General features: G+C 44.8%; 1 protein-coding gene across 2 annotated transcripts; it reads left to right on the top strand.

Annotated features, from left to right (window-relative positions):
* Positions 1 to 5,359: 5,359 nt before the first annotated feature.
* LOC308234567 (general transcription factor II-I repeat domain-containing protein 2-like) lies at positions 5,360 to 12,611 on the top strand. 2 transcript variants are annotated; one of them, XM_080642533.1, is made up of 3 exons: positions 5,360 to 5,635; positions 6,848 to 6,906; positions 10,389 to 12,611. In XM_080642533.1, exon 3 carries the CDS (start codon positions 10,440 to 10,442, stop codon positions 11,490 to 11,492), a length of 1,053 nt encoding a protein of 350 aa, XP_080498659.1. In that variant the 5' UTR covers positions 5,360 to 5,635; positions 6,848 to 6,906; positions 10,389 to 10,439; the 3' UTR covers positions 11,493 to 12,611. The 2 variants fall into 2 exon arrangements, with proteins under 2 accessions (XP_080498659.1, XP_080498658.1); XM_080642532.1 differs by having other exon boundaries at positions 10,427 to 12,604.
* Positions 12,612 to 13,305: the final 694 nt, after the last annotated feature.

Genomic DNA, 13,305 nt, shown 5'->3' with positions numbered 1-13,305 from the left:
GCAGAGGCGGAGCCGGTGATCAGTGTGAACTACAGAGGAAACACCTTTTCTGACCGCTCATTGGCTAAGCTCCCTGTATGCCACTGGTAATGTTCTTAGTAACTTGGGTATAAGAATCCAAAAAGGTGATCTAGGGTTTTTCCACCACACTCCTGGAGAAAAAAATGAAGGTCCACTGCTGGAGGGCTAAGAAATGTCATATCCTGCCCTAGCCAGTGTGGCTCGGTGGATAATGCCTAGGCCTGCTGACTGCAGGGTCCGGGTTCGATTCTGATCAAGGGCATGTACCTAGGTTGCAGGCTCCTCCCTGGCTGGGGCCCAGGTCAGGGCTCATGCAGGAGGCAACCAATCAAAGTGTTCCTCTCACTTTGATGTTTTTCTCTGTCTTTCCCTTTCTCTTCCACATTCTCTAAAAATCAATGGAAACATATCCTCAGCTGAGGATAAAAAAAAAAAAAAAAAAGAAATGTCATATCCTATGAAAGACGCATCTTGAAAGACGCCTAAAGAAAGTTGTCATTTTTTCATGGTGAAGGGACTGGAGTCTGTGTTTATGAAAACACCTTGGTGGCAGTGGCTGCAGCAGCAGGGTGATGGGGCTGGTGCCTTCCCCTGATCAGCCGTCACTAGGACATCCCCTGAGGGCTCCCAGTATGTGAGAGGGGGCAGGCTGGGCTGAGGGACCCTCCACCCCCAGTGCACAAATTTCATGCACTGGGCCCCTAGTATATTAGAAAAAGAAACACGTGCATTAAAAAAAAAAAAAAAAAAAAAAAGGGATATGTCACATTTCATCAGATCTTAAGATGCCATGGATTGTGAGGGGAAAAACTTCTGGTTGATTTTTTATTAGAATTGCTGAAAACTCATTCCTTTTCACAGTTCAAGGGTTGCTCCTAGTTCTTGTTTATTTTGAACAGGACCTTTGGGTAGTTTTGTTATCGGAGAAATGAGTGGATGGGTTCTCTCCGTTGCTAGTGGGAATGAGGTTCTTGGGATGCCACTGGAATAAGCATTTTTGGAAGCCCCCACAGGAAGATGAGATGTGGTAGAAAGCTTTATTTGCGTGGAATTACATCCCTGGGATTCAAAGTCCCATTTTCCTTAATCCAGTCCTGGAAGATATGCAGTTGGGGATTCAGCAGAGCTAGAAGCAAAGCCAGAGTTTCCATTCCAGTTTAGCATTAATCTAGTTGCAATCCATTTGTCCATTGTGTGTGGGGATCACATGGCCTGGCCATAGACCATGTGGGCAAATGTAGGAGCGTGAGAGTCCTGCAGTCAGGAATGCAAGAGACAGGTGCATGAACCAAAAGGCAAGAGAGCAAAATCCTTTAAGAGATTATCTCAAGCCTTCCCATGCTTGCAGTGGTCATGCCTACTCTGGCCAATAACCTGTTCCCAGGTGTGTCTGACAGACACGTACTTTCCCTATGTCACCCAGACTTTACTGGGCATGCCTCTATTCTTCCTTTGTCCAGTTCCTTCCCCCAAGATCTGTGGGGAACAGACCTGGAGAGTGTTAAACTGCAGTTTCCTGGCAATATTTGGCCATAATTTTTGGCCTTCCATTTGCTCCTTTCCAGTTATTAATAACTAGTTAATTACAACTGTATCAGTCTCAGTAATTATTATGTTCAATTGGTAATTCACTACTTTAGCAAAGGATCCATGTTACAATTTATTATTTATTATTTATTGAGTACTTGAGACAAGCATTTATAATTCTTAAAATTCTTTTTTTATACTTACCTGGCAGGGGAGATACCATGATCACGAAGATGGTTTTCCCAGGGCGAGGCTTATCCATTGCACTCCGGATGTGCTGACCCCTGCGATTTCCCCAAATGTAGGAAACTCGACTGCATAATTTGTGGTAGTGGGGGACTGCGTTCATGCTCTCCCCTAAAAAAAAAAAAAAATTATCCTTTTAATATATTTTATTGATTTTTTTACAGAGAAGAAGGGAGAGGGATAGAGAGCTAGAAACATCAATGAGAGAGAAACATCGATCAGCTGCCTCCTGCACACCCCCTACTAAGGATGTTCCCGCAACCAAGGTACATGCCTTTGACCGGAATCGAACCTGGGACCCTTCAATCCGCAGGCTAACGCTCTATCCACTGAGCCAAACCGGTTAGGGCTACAATTCTTAAAATTCTTACCTATTCAATGGCATTTGCAACCCGGGCATGTGCCCTTGACTGGAATCGAACCTGAGACTCTTCAGTCCACAGGCCAACCCTCTATCCACTGAGCCAAACCAGTTAGGGCTTTGCTTTCTTTATGGATTGTATAATGTCTTCAGGTCAAGATACTGGTGATTATGTGATTACTACTTGTAGTGACAGTTCCAAATTAGATTCTTTTTAATTCTTCCTTCCCGGTGTCCCACACTGACAGCCAGAAACATAGAAGTTCACTTTCGCAGCTCCATAGCCTTCCTCGTTGTATTTTTATTGATGAGAAGGGTTCATAACAGCTGGGTGCAAGGCTGAACCCTCGGTAATGAAAGCAAGGGGAAGTCCAAAGAAACGTGGTCGCCAGAGTAAAACTGGCATTGGATTGGTACCTGAGAGCAGGTGGTACCAAGTAGGTATAAGAGATAGAACTGGAAAAAAAGAGTGAACTGGGAAAAGCTAATACATAGGAAGCGTGTGGCAATTGATCAGCAACGACTACAGAAATGTCATGGTTTGGTCAGGTAAGCAAAATGGCTAAACATGTCTGGTCCCCTGGACCGCAATTAAAATGCTAGGGAACAATATTTTAATTTATAAACCACAGCAATAAAGAGGAAAAAGACCATAAGCAAACGAGATCTCAACAAAAATTTGAAGACGGAAGGAGGATAGCTATTGTATCAGAAGCAGACACCATTGATAAGTGCTTGCCTATGAAGGATTAGGATTAGAAGGAACCAGTTTGGCAGCAGGCTTAGGAATGCCTAATGAGAATGGGAGATATGGAGGGAAAGCAGTAAAATTAATGACAGTTGGAACATTATTTCTCTCATCCCATACACACATTCCCTCTTCCCCAATCCCATGCACTGTCAACCAGGGATTTACCCTCCAGCAAGAGATAGGGAGTTTATTCCCTGCAGAAATTAGCCCCAAGGGAGAGACTTCTGTATCTTGGCATTTGATAATCTAACAGCAAAGCAAATATAACAGAGGTTCAACATTCATAAAATAAAAATGAGTAAAATTATAGGCAAATTTTCAATTATGTATTTCAATATCTAAGTAATCTATAGCACAAATGGGTAGAAAATCAATAAAGATATAGAAGATTTTCAATTAACTAACTGATGTTTCAAGAACACTCCACTCAACAACAGCACGATACAAATTCTTTTCAAGTTGACAGTTTTGGGCTATAAAGCAAGTTCCAAAAGATTTAAAAGACACGCCTGGCTGGTGTGGCTCGGTGGTTGAGCGTCAACCTAGGAGCCAGGAGGTCAGCATTTGATTCCCAGTCAGGACACAGGCCCAGGTTGCCAGCTCTATTCCGGTGGGGGGCGTGCAGGAGGCAGCCTGTTATGGGGTGACCCGCAAGAGACGACCACCAGAGACAGAGATCAAAATTTATGAGCCTTTACTAAGCTGGCCAGCCACTACAGTTGCAGCACTTCACTGCGGTAAAGGCCGAACTGCAGTGCAGACCACAGGTGTTACAGCAAATTTATAGTCGGGAACCACAAGAGGGAGTTAGGACAGTTACAATGACAACCCAAACTCAGGGCACAGGTGCAACGCCTGGGCACTCTTGGCCGGAGTGTGAACCACCACCTCCCTCCAAACTCCTACCGACCCATAGTTCAGTGACCTATTCCCCCTCCCTCTGTCTTAAGGCATCCTGCCTCCAGGCAACAGAGGAGCTGTGCAATGTTTGCAGCCCAGAACATTCCCTACTGGTCTCATTCCCTACTGGTCTTTACGGTGAATCAAATCCGTTGATTCAGATTCCTCCCCTCCTTCCCCGGGGATTCGCTGGTAATGGGTGTGGAGGACCATGAGCTTTACTGCCTGTATTCTTCGTGCCTCCTCACCCAGACTAGGTCGCCAGGAGCACACACAGGTGGGCTATCCAGGTCCGGTGGGTGGGCTTCCTGGTGTGCTGCCCTGACGATTGGCCTTGCAGCCGCTGTACTGCTCTGGAGCGCCTGCAAAGAGCTGAGGGGATTTCTATTAGATAACACAGCTAGCTCTTCCTCCCTCAGCCATGGGAGAAGAGGTGGCAGATGGCCAAACATGATTTCAAAAGGAGTCAGCCCTTTTACATATGGGGTGCAGCGAGCCCTGAGTAGGGCAAAGGGGAGGAGACTTACCCAGTTCTCGCCAGTCTCTAATTTTAGTTTAGTTAGGGTTTCCTTAAGTGTCCGATTCATTCTCTCTACCTGTCTAGAACTCTGAGGTCTATAAACACAATGTAACTTCCATGCGACCTTAAGGGCCTTAACTAAAGATTGGGTTACCTTAGCGATGAACGCTGGGCCATTGTCGGACCCCATGAATAAAGGTGGGCCAAACCGGGGGAGAATTTCAGAGAGGAGTTTCTTAACTACTACCTGTGCTGTTTCAGCCCTGGTCAGGTATGCCTCTGGCCAACCGGAGAAAGTGTCCACAATTACTAGGAGATATCGGTATCCTCCCAATCCACTGGGCAATTCAGTAAAGTCGACTTCCCAGTGTTCACCAGGCTTGAACCTCGAAACCGGGTTCCTGGCGGGGTGGTTATTGGAGGTCCTGGGTTCACTTGTGCACAGATCTGGCATCTCCTGGCTATATCCTGGGCCATTTTATGCAACCCAGGGATATAGTATTCTCTTCCTAAAAGCTCAGCTAACTTAGTTCCTCCCAGATGTGTGCTCCTGTGCGTTTGGGAGGCGATAGTCCATCCAAGGCCTTCTGGGACTAATGGTCTCCCATCTGGTAACTGTAGCCACCCATTGGTGGCTTCCTTCGCCTGTAACCTCCTGGCTGTATCCTCTTCCTTGGGGGTGTACCTGGGGTTGGGCTCCAGATTCTGAGTAGGTATGGCTGCCAGCACTTCTAGGGGCCCTACTGGTCTTTTTGCAGTCTCTTTAGCCGTTTTGTCGGCAAATTGGATCCCCTTCCTCACAGGGGAATTGTCCTTTTGATGCCCTTTGCAGTGGATGACTGCAACTTCTTTAGGGCCCCAAATGGCTGAAAGAAGGTTTAGTATCTCTGGAGCATTTTTAATATTCTTCCCCCCTGAGGTTAGGAGGCCCCTCTCCTGATATAAGGCTCCCTGTATATGCACTGTAGCAAAGGCATATCTACTATCCGCGTAGATATTGATTCTCTTGTCCTTTTCTTGCCCGCGCATCCAGGTCCCAGCTCCGCCGCGGGGTCTGTCGGGCACCAGGTCGGAGGCGGGGCGAACTCTTGCTCCGCTCCGACGCGCCCCTGGCGGCTGGCGGCGCCTCCGCCTCGCACTAACGTGTCCTCACCGCCGGCAGTTTCAATTTCGGGTGAACCACCGGGAGATGCGCCTGGAGTTCCCCCGGAGCCCTCTGCGTTTCTGAGCGGCGGGTGGAATCGGGGTCCTTTGGCTGTAAACCGCGCTCGCTTGATGAAAATCGACATCGGCCCTGCTCCCCTCAGCGGTAAGTTTTAAAGCCAAAAAGTCAACCGTGTGACCTGAGGGGCGTCTCCCGCGGGCTGAGATTTAGAAATAGAAGTTTCCGGGTCATTAAGACGTCCCGGACAACCTGGCTGTGCGTGCTGCCAGCTGCGGGTTAAAATTAATTTACAAATGAGGGCGGAAATCGCTTCGGGCCTCCCTAGAACTCGGCTGGGAAGGAGGGCCGAGTTCCCGTCCCTGAACCTTCCAGAAGGTGGGAGGTGCGGTTTGAGCGCCTTGTTTACTGCACAGATAAACCTAATCGGCCGGCCCGCGAGGGCGCGCCCAGTTTATCTTGATTGGATCTGCCTGAATTTGAGTAAATCCCGTTGAACCAGTAGAGTGATGGGCTCTTTCGGGAGAGCCTCGCGGGAGTCTAGGCAGTCTGTTAGAAATGCGGAATCTCGCCCCAGATATAGCACTTAAAACTAACAATTTATATTTATACAAGGTCTCCCCCCAACCTCCCGCCAAAATAGTGCCTCCTGTGATTATCACGGAGGCTAGTAAGACAAGGCAAATGGATAACGTTCAGAGAAATTAACGACGTTCCAGTTCTTTGTCTGTAGCTTAGTTTTCAGATACGTTTCCTGTACTTCAGCACCTAGTCAGGCCTTTGGGGCAGCCTTATCGCGTGGCTGTGGGCGGGGACAGTGTTTTTCCTATTGAAAGCATATTTCATTCAACATTTCCTCCCCTTATTCTTCCTCAGTTAATCAAAAGGTTAATGTCAGGTCACAAGAAGTGAAGTTATCGAGTAAAACTGGGAAAGAAAGTGTTGTCTCCACGCTGCCACCCAGGGGTGTTTGTAAATTACAGCCCTGGCCGACTTTCTCTGGAGCCCATCCCCCCCAAGACACGCTGCCCAACCCCCGACCCCCCCCCCCACCCCACCCCGCTAGTACTCCTGCTCCACCCGCCCTCAATACTTAAATTTTCTTCAGGTAGTTTTTTGTATAGAAATAGGGAATTGAGTTGTCCCCTCCAGGCAAGTGGGAGTTGCCTTGCTGTTAATCCTCCGTATTACCCTATGAAAAGGTAAATCTTTTAAGTGCTTGAGGGCGGGGCAGGTGTGCACTTGAATTAGGGCAGCCCCCAGCCCCGCTTTCTCAGAGGAAGGCGCCTGGACCACGTCTCTGGTTGCTCTGGTGAGTTCTCGGCACTGAGGCAAGGTGGCCATATTGCTCTTTTTTAGGACAATTCGTACCTACCAGGAGTGTCTCCGACTGTTGGCATCCCTCCTTGTTCTTTAAGGTGAGCTAATTTAAGGAATGTAATTTATGTTAGTGTTATTCAAGCATAAAATTTTCTTAGGAATGTGAAATTGAAAAATTTTTGTCCTCAGTACTGTCTCGGCAAACAATATACACGTGTAGAGGATTATGAAAGCAAAGTGGAAATATTTTAGTTTTATGTGGTGTTTAATTGCATAATTGATTGTTATGAAATGCCTGTTCTTTTGTTTCCTGCATGTCTTTCTCACCCTAACCGGACTGCCATTTTCTAGAGCAGGGGTGGGGGACCTCCAGCCCACAGGCCTTTCTAAGGCCTGAGAAGTCATTGGTTTGGCCCTCCCAAAGGCATTAGGGATGAGGTAATGTTTGACCAAGTAGAACAGGTTAATTTTTAAGTTGGTAATTTTGTATGCCTTCAAATAATATAAATAACCAAATGGCAGAAAAAAAGGTTCCCCACCGCTGTTCTAGAGGAAGATACTGACCCCCATATGGCCATAAATTCCTTGCTGGTCTTCAGCCTTCAGTGCCTGGGTGTGGGGTGGGGCCGCTGTGACCAACAGAACTGACATAGACTTCAATGCAGTTTGAATACAAGTTCTATGCTATGAGAGCATAGAATCATAAGATTTAGTTTGTAGCAAGGAGAAGATCTTTTGGAACCGTAGCATATTTGCGCTGAGGCTTTAAGGATTAGTAGGATTTAGCTAGACAGAAGGTTGGGTGGAATATATTTGGAGAGAATTACCACGTGTGTCAAATCCAAGGGAGCCTGGCACATTTCAGGCACAGGAATAAACAAGATTTTAAAATTAAGGGGTGATACCAGCTAGTGGATAGTGTGTGGCAGGCCAGAGTTGCAAGACCTTAGAAACCCTTAGCCTTGTGGTTTGTTCCAATGTTAGTGGAAAGCCACCGAGACTTTGAATGGGAGAGTGACATAAAGTCACCTTACCATGGAACACTTCAGCTGCCGATTGAGTGATTATGCTTAGAGAAGTTTTAAGAAACAGATCCTGGTATGGGATATTGACAGAGGAATTAGAAATATGAGGGCAATGCAAAAAGAAAATGACAATTTGATCATTGAGATCACGAAGGAATTATTTAGCTCATTCTTCGACATGCAGTCTGCTCAGACTGAAGAAGCCTTAATAGTTGAAGTCAAGAGTTATTGATAGGGCTTAGGGGCATGGTTACGGTGGAGAATGGGACCACCTGAGAGTAATCATGGGTTCATTGAATTTGAGGCAGAGGCCTCAAATTTATTGCATTGAATTTAAATTATGAAAATTATGATGGATCAAAACATAACTTGTCAATAATTTGTTCTCTCTGATACTAGTGCAGTTATTACCAGCTTGCTATTTCTTAGCTCAAATTACCTAATCATTCTTTTTATTTTTTAAATTGTGGGTTGTTTGTTTTGTTTTAGGAAAAACTAGGAGTTGTATGTATGTGTGTGTTCAGAGAGAGAGAGAGAGATAGAAACGGTGTTGAATGATTCATTGATTGGCTGCCTCCTGCACGCCCCCACTGGAGATAGAGCTCACAATCCGAACATATGGTTTGAAGGTTGATGCTTAACCACTGAGCCATGTCAGCTGGGCGAGTTTAGGAGTTCTTTTTATACATTTGTCCATATTTTGCACTAATAGTGTAACTACCTCAATTCCATGAGGGATGTTTTGTGATTTATTTGAGCTAAGGCTTTATTTTTACCTTTTTCTAATATGCTCACGTTTTTGTTATTGATCCTCACCTGAGGATATTTCCTCATTGATTTTTAGAGAGAATGAAAGTGGGGGGGACATCAATATGAGAGAGACACATCAAATGGTTGCCTTCCACACACACCCTGACTGGGGGCCAGGGATTGAGCCTGCAACCAACGTACATGCCCTTGACCAGAATTGAACCAGAGACCTTCAGTCCCAGGGCCAGTGCTCTATCCACTGAGCCAAACTGGCTAGAGCAGCCGTGGGCAAACTACGGCCCGCTTGCCGGATCCAACCCATTCAGCTGTTCTATCCGGCCTGCAGAGCTGAAAGAGCGGAGGGTTCTCTTGCTCTCCCCTCCACTCCTTCACCAGCAGCAGTGTTAACATGGCAACGTCGGAAACACGGCTGCAGCTCCTTCTTCTGAGTGGGCGGATTTATATCCGCCCATTCAGTAGAAGGAACAACCTCTCAATCTTCCAGAGGCTCCTTGTAATGCCCGCGGACGTGTCTCCCGACATCACCCTGGGAATGCATAGACACGTTATCGTGGTGATATAGGGAGACACGCCCCTGGAGAGCACAGTATCAGAGCCTTTCTGAGGTAAGATTAAGAGCTCTACTCAAACACAATTTTTTCCTGTTCCCACATTCTGTACATCACAATGACTTGTTAATAAAATAACAAAGACTTTCAGCTTTTAGGGCTTGTATCCACTGCAGTTTTTTTTCCCACTGCGGACACGCGCAGCAGGGAAAAAGACACACAGAGGACATGTCACACTACCCATGCTGCGGCTGCATTTTTTTGCTGATACGGATGCGTTATCAGTAACGCTACCGTGGCCACTAACCACATGTGTTAGCGGCAAAACAAATGCATTTTGCGCTGCATTTGCTTCTCCCCCTTGCGCCTGTAAAAATGCGTGCTACAGGGCTTTTGTGTTAACATGCACCACTGCACATTAGCATCAACGCAAACATGATGGAAACCTGTGTACCCTGCATTAACCCTAGCTGCGCTGCATTGCAGTACTGCACCACACTGCAACGGCAGCACGGCTAGTGTGAACGAACCCTAATTCAGTGGGTTGAACAAAAAGATTGTATAGAAATGTGATGAACTAAAGATTTTATTACAAAATCACCTAATTTCAGGGTTTCAGAAGTAATTGGACAAATGAAAAACTGAAAATCAAATGTTCATATCTAATACTTGGATGAAACCCTTTCCTGGTAATGACAGCCTGAAGTCTTGTACTTATGGACATCACCAGATGCTGGGTTTTCTCCTTTGTAATGCTCTGCCAGGCTGTCACAGTAGGGGTATATATATGAATATCCTGCCATTTCCAGCTTTTAATAAGAAAAACTGTTGCAATGGGCATTTAAAAGTGGCACTTGGTTGTTTTTATCCAGTGGATGCAATCTGACATTGATAATGGGCTCTTTCACACTATGTGCACTGCGGCTGTTTTTTGCCAGTAACGGAAGTGCTAGTGGTAACTACTGGTTACCCATGTTTTGCACTGCCCTAGCACCTCCCATACAAGTGTGTCTGGAAGATACAGCAATGTGCAGCTATGTGTGTTACCATAAACAAAGGGCCTGTGTGAGAGATACACAGGTTTCCTATGGAGGAAAGGGGTGGTTCTCTATGGTCAGGGTGTGCCTCCGAACTTTTTCAGATGATTTTGTTATATATATATTTTTTAGAAGACCAAAAATGTTATAGTAGAGCAAATTTAATCACTTGTTTTTATACTTTACTGTCTTATTTTAGTAAAGAATTTAATAAGAGAACGGTACTGTTGGTTTTAGCCCAATATTAAACATGAGTGGACCAAAGAAAAGGAAAGTGGACAGTGAATGCCGAGTGTTTAAGAGGGAGTGGACAACAAAATTATTTTTTCACCAAAGTCCGATCAATGCCGGTATGTCTGATATGCCAGGAAACACTTGCAGTCTTCAAAGAGTACGATCTCAGCCGTCACTTTGCCACAAAGCATGGCAACTATGTAGCAAGCAGTCACCTCAAGAACAGGAGGCTACTGCACAGAGGTTGATGGCTAAATTACAGGCTCAGCAAAATGTCTTTCACAGACAAACTGCAATTCAAGAGACAACTACCAAAGCAAGTTTTATGCTATCATTCAAATTAGCAAAAGCTAGCAAACCTCTCTCTGAAGGCGAGTTTTTGAAAGAATGTATGATAGAGACAGCCGGTCTCTTGTGTTCAGAGAGCAAAGGCAAGTTTGAAAAACTCAGCTTATCGTGCAGGACAGTGACTCGTCGAGTGGAACTGATTGATGAAGACTTGGCCAGCAAGTTAAATAGTAAGGCAGAGTTCTTTAAGTTTTATTCACTAGCATTGGATGAAGGTAATGACGTAAAGGACACTGCTCAGCTCTTAATTTTTATCCGAGGGATTAGTGACAATTTTGAAATTACGGAGGAGCTTTTAGCCATGGAGCCACTGAAAGGAAAAACACGGGGAGAGGACTTGTATGACCGGGTGTCTACTGTCATCGAGAAAATGAAGCTACCATGGAGTAAACTTGCTAATGTCACGACAGATGGATCTCCAAATTTAACTGGAAAAAATGTTGGACTGCTAAAAAGAATTCAGGATAAAGTGAAAGCGGAGAACCCTAACCAAGATGTTATTTTTCTTCACTGTATTATTCACCAGGAATCATTGCGCAAGTCTATATTACAACTTAATCATGTTGTTAATACAGTCGTAAAGCTTGTTAATTTCATTCCAGCAAAGGGACTTCAGCACCGTCAGTTTATTAAGTTTCTGGAGGAAACTGATGCGGATCACCACGACTTACTTTACCACTCTCGTGTCCGCTGGTTGAGTTTGGGCAAAGTTTTCCAATGAGTGTGGGAACTCAAGAGATTGGTGCATTTTTGAAATTAAAGGGGAAGTCTGACGAATTTACTGAGCTGAGTGACAAGAATTAGCTGTGTGACTTTGCATTTGCTGTAGATATATTTTCACATTTGAATGAGCTAAATGTGGAGCTACAAGGAAAAGATCAGTATGTACATGACATAGACACTAATGTGAAAGCCTTTAAATTGAAGCTGATTTTCTTTTCCAGACAAATTTCAGACAAAGTCTTCACTCATTTTGCCACACTAGCCACACAGAAGGAGACCATCCAAAACGTGAAGAAATACAGCAAATCACTGGATGACCTGCATGCAGAATTCTGTCGTCAGTTTTCTGATGTTGAAAAAATTGACCAGTCACTTCAGCTGGTGGCCTGTCCTTTCTCACAAAACCCTGAAACAGCACCAGAAGAGGTGCAACTGGAACTCATCGATCTTCAGTCTGACTTTGTCCTAAAGGAGAAATTCAGCTCTCTTGAACTAAGAGACTTTTATGCTTCACTTAATGAAGCCACTTTTCCAAACATCCGGAGGATGGCACAGAAGATACTGGTGCTGTTTGGGTCAACCTATGTTTGTGAGCAGACATTTAGCGTCATGAACATCAACAAAGCCCCTCACAGATCCAGCTTAACTGATGAACACCTCAGATCTATCCTGAGAATAGCCACAACAAAACTAACTCCAGACTTTGATGCATTAGCTAAAAAAGGAGACCAACAACACTGTTCCCACTGAAGTTGATGTTTTAAAGACCAAAAACCTTTCAACCCAGTCTACATTGCCACGTACATCTACGTCCCGGGCATAATTTGGAAGTTGCACTAAAGAAAATGTTCAATTTACTGTTTACACATTTTGTTCTTTTCTATTTGTTCTAGTTTTAAATTATTTTATTATATTTAATTTGAAAGGCTTTTGTACCTTTCCTTTGTTAGGCAATTTTATATTGCCTTTGCCATCTTCAATATAAGGTATGTTACTGTGCTATGATTCCTCCATTTTTTGAAGTTTCAAATTATAATAATTAGTGTTTACATTCTTATTGTTAAAATGTTTGAAATGAATAAAACTATTGAAATAAAAAAAAAGACCGTACCCTTTTATGTAATGATGTTTACTTTGAATTTATATTAGTTCACACAAACACTTCATCCATGCTTTTGTTCCGGCCCTCCGGTCCAGTTTAAGAACCCATTGTGGCCCTCGAGTCAAAAAGTTTGCCCACCCCTGCCTTAGTGTCTACCTTTTTGTCTCCTTTTGGGGGGTGAGCCAATAAAAACTGTCTGTCTCTGTCCCAACTTCCTTTCTTAGCCCTGGCAATTTTTTTCAACCACTGGGGTTTTTCAGTGAGGATGTCAATCCAAATTTGAATATAAGGGATTAGGTCAGGGTGACCTGGATGGCTATAAACAATATGACGAACCCTATAAGCCATTCCTAAGTCATAGGTCCTGGTAGACAGCCACCCAACCCCAAATGTGGGCAATTCTAATTCACACAATTTCTGCAAATCAAAACCATTAACCGACGTCCCATAGTCCTCTCCACGCCGTTTGAAGTCCTGAAAATTCTTAAGAAAACATTGTAAGGGGGTAGACGTAGACGACTGGCCCTGACCCATTTTAACAAAGACAAGGACAACAAAGACAAGACAAACCAGACACATGCACCCTAAGGTCACACGTAACAGGGACCCCGGACGCCGTCACGCCTGGGTGTCTGGACTCAGGCTCTGCTGCGTCCAGCCCTCCTGTAGTCCACCAGGGGAACGTTCCACAAACAGAAACCAGGTGCTT

The sequence above is a fragment of the Plecotus auritus genome, assembly GCF_963455305.1.
Source record: "Plecotus auritus genome assembly, chromosome: 9".
Taxonomy (NCBI): Eukaryota; Metazoa; Chordata; class Mammalia; order Chiroptera; family Vespertilionidae; genus Plecotus; species Plecotus auritus.
The sequence above is the reverse complement of the archived record's forward strand: the minus strand, read 5'-3'. Positions and strand labels throughout refer to the sequence as shown.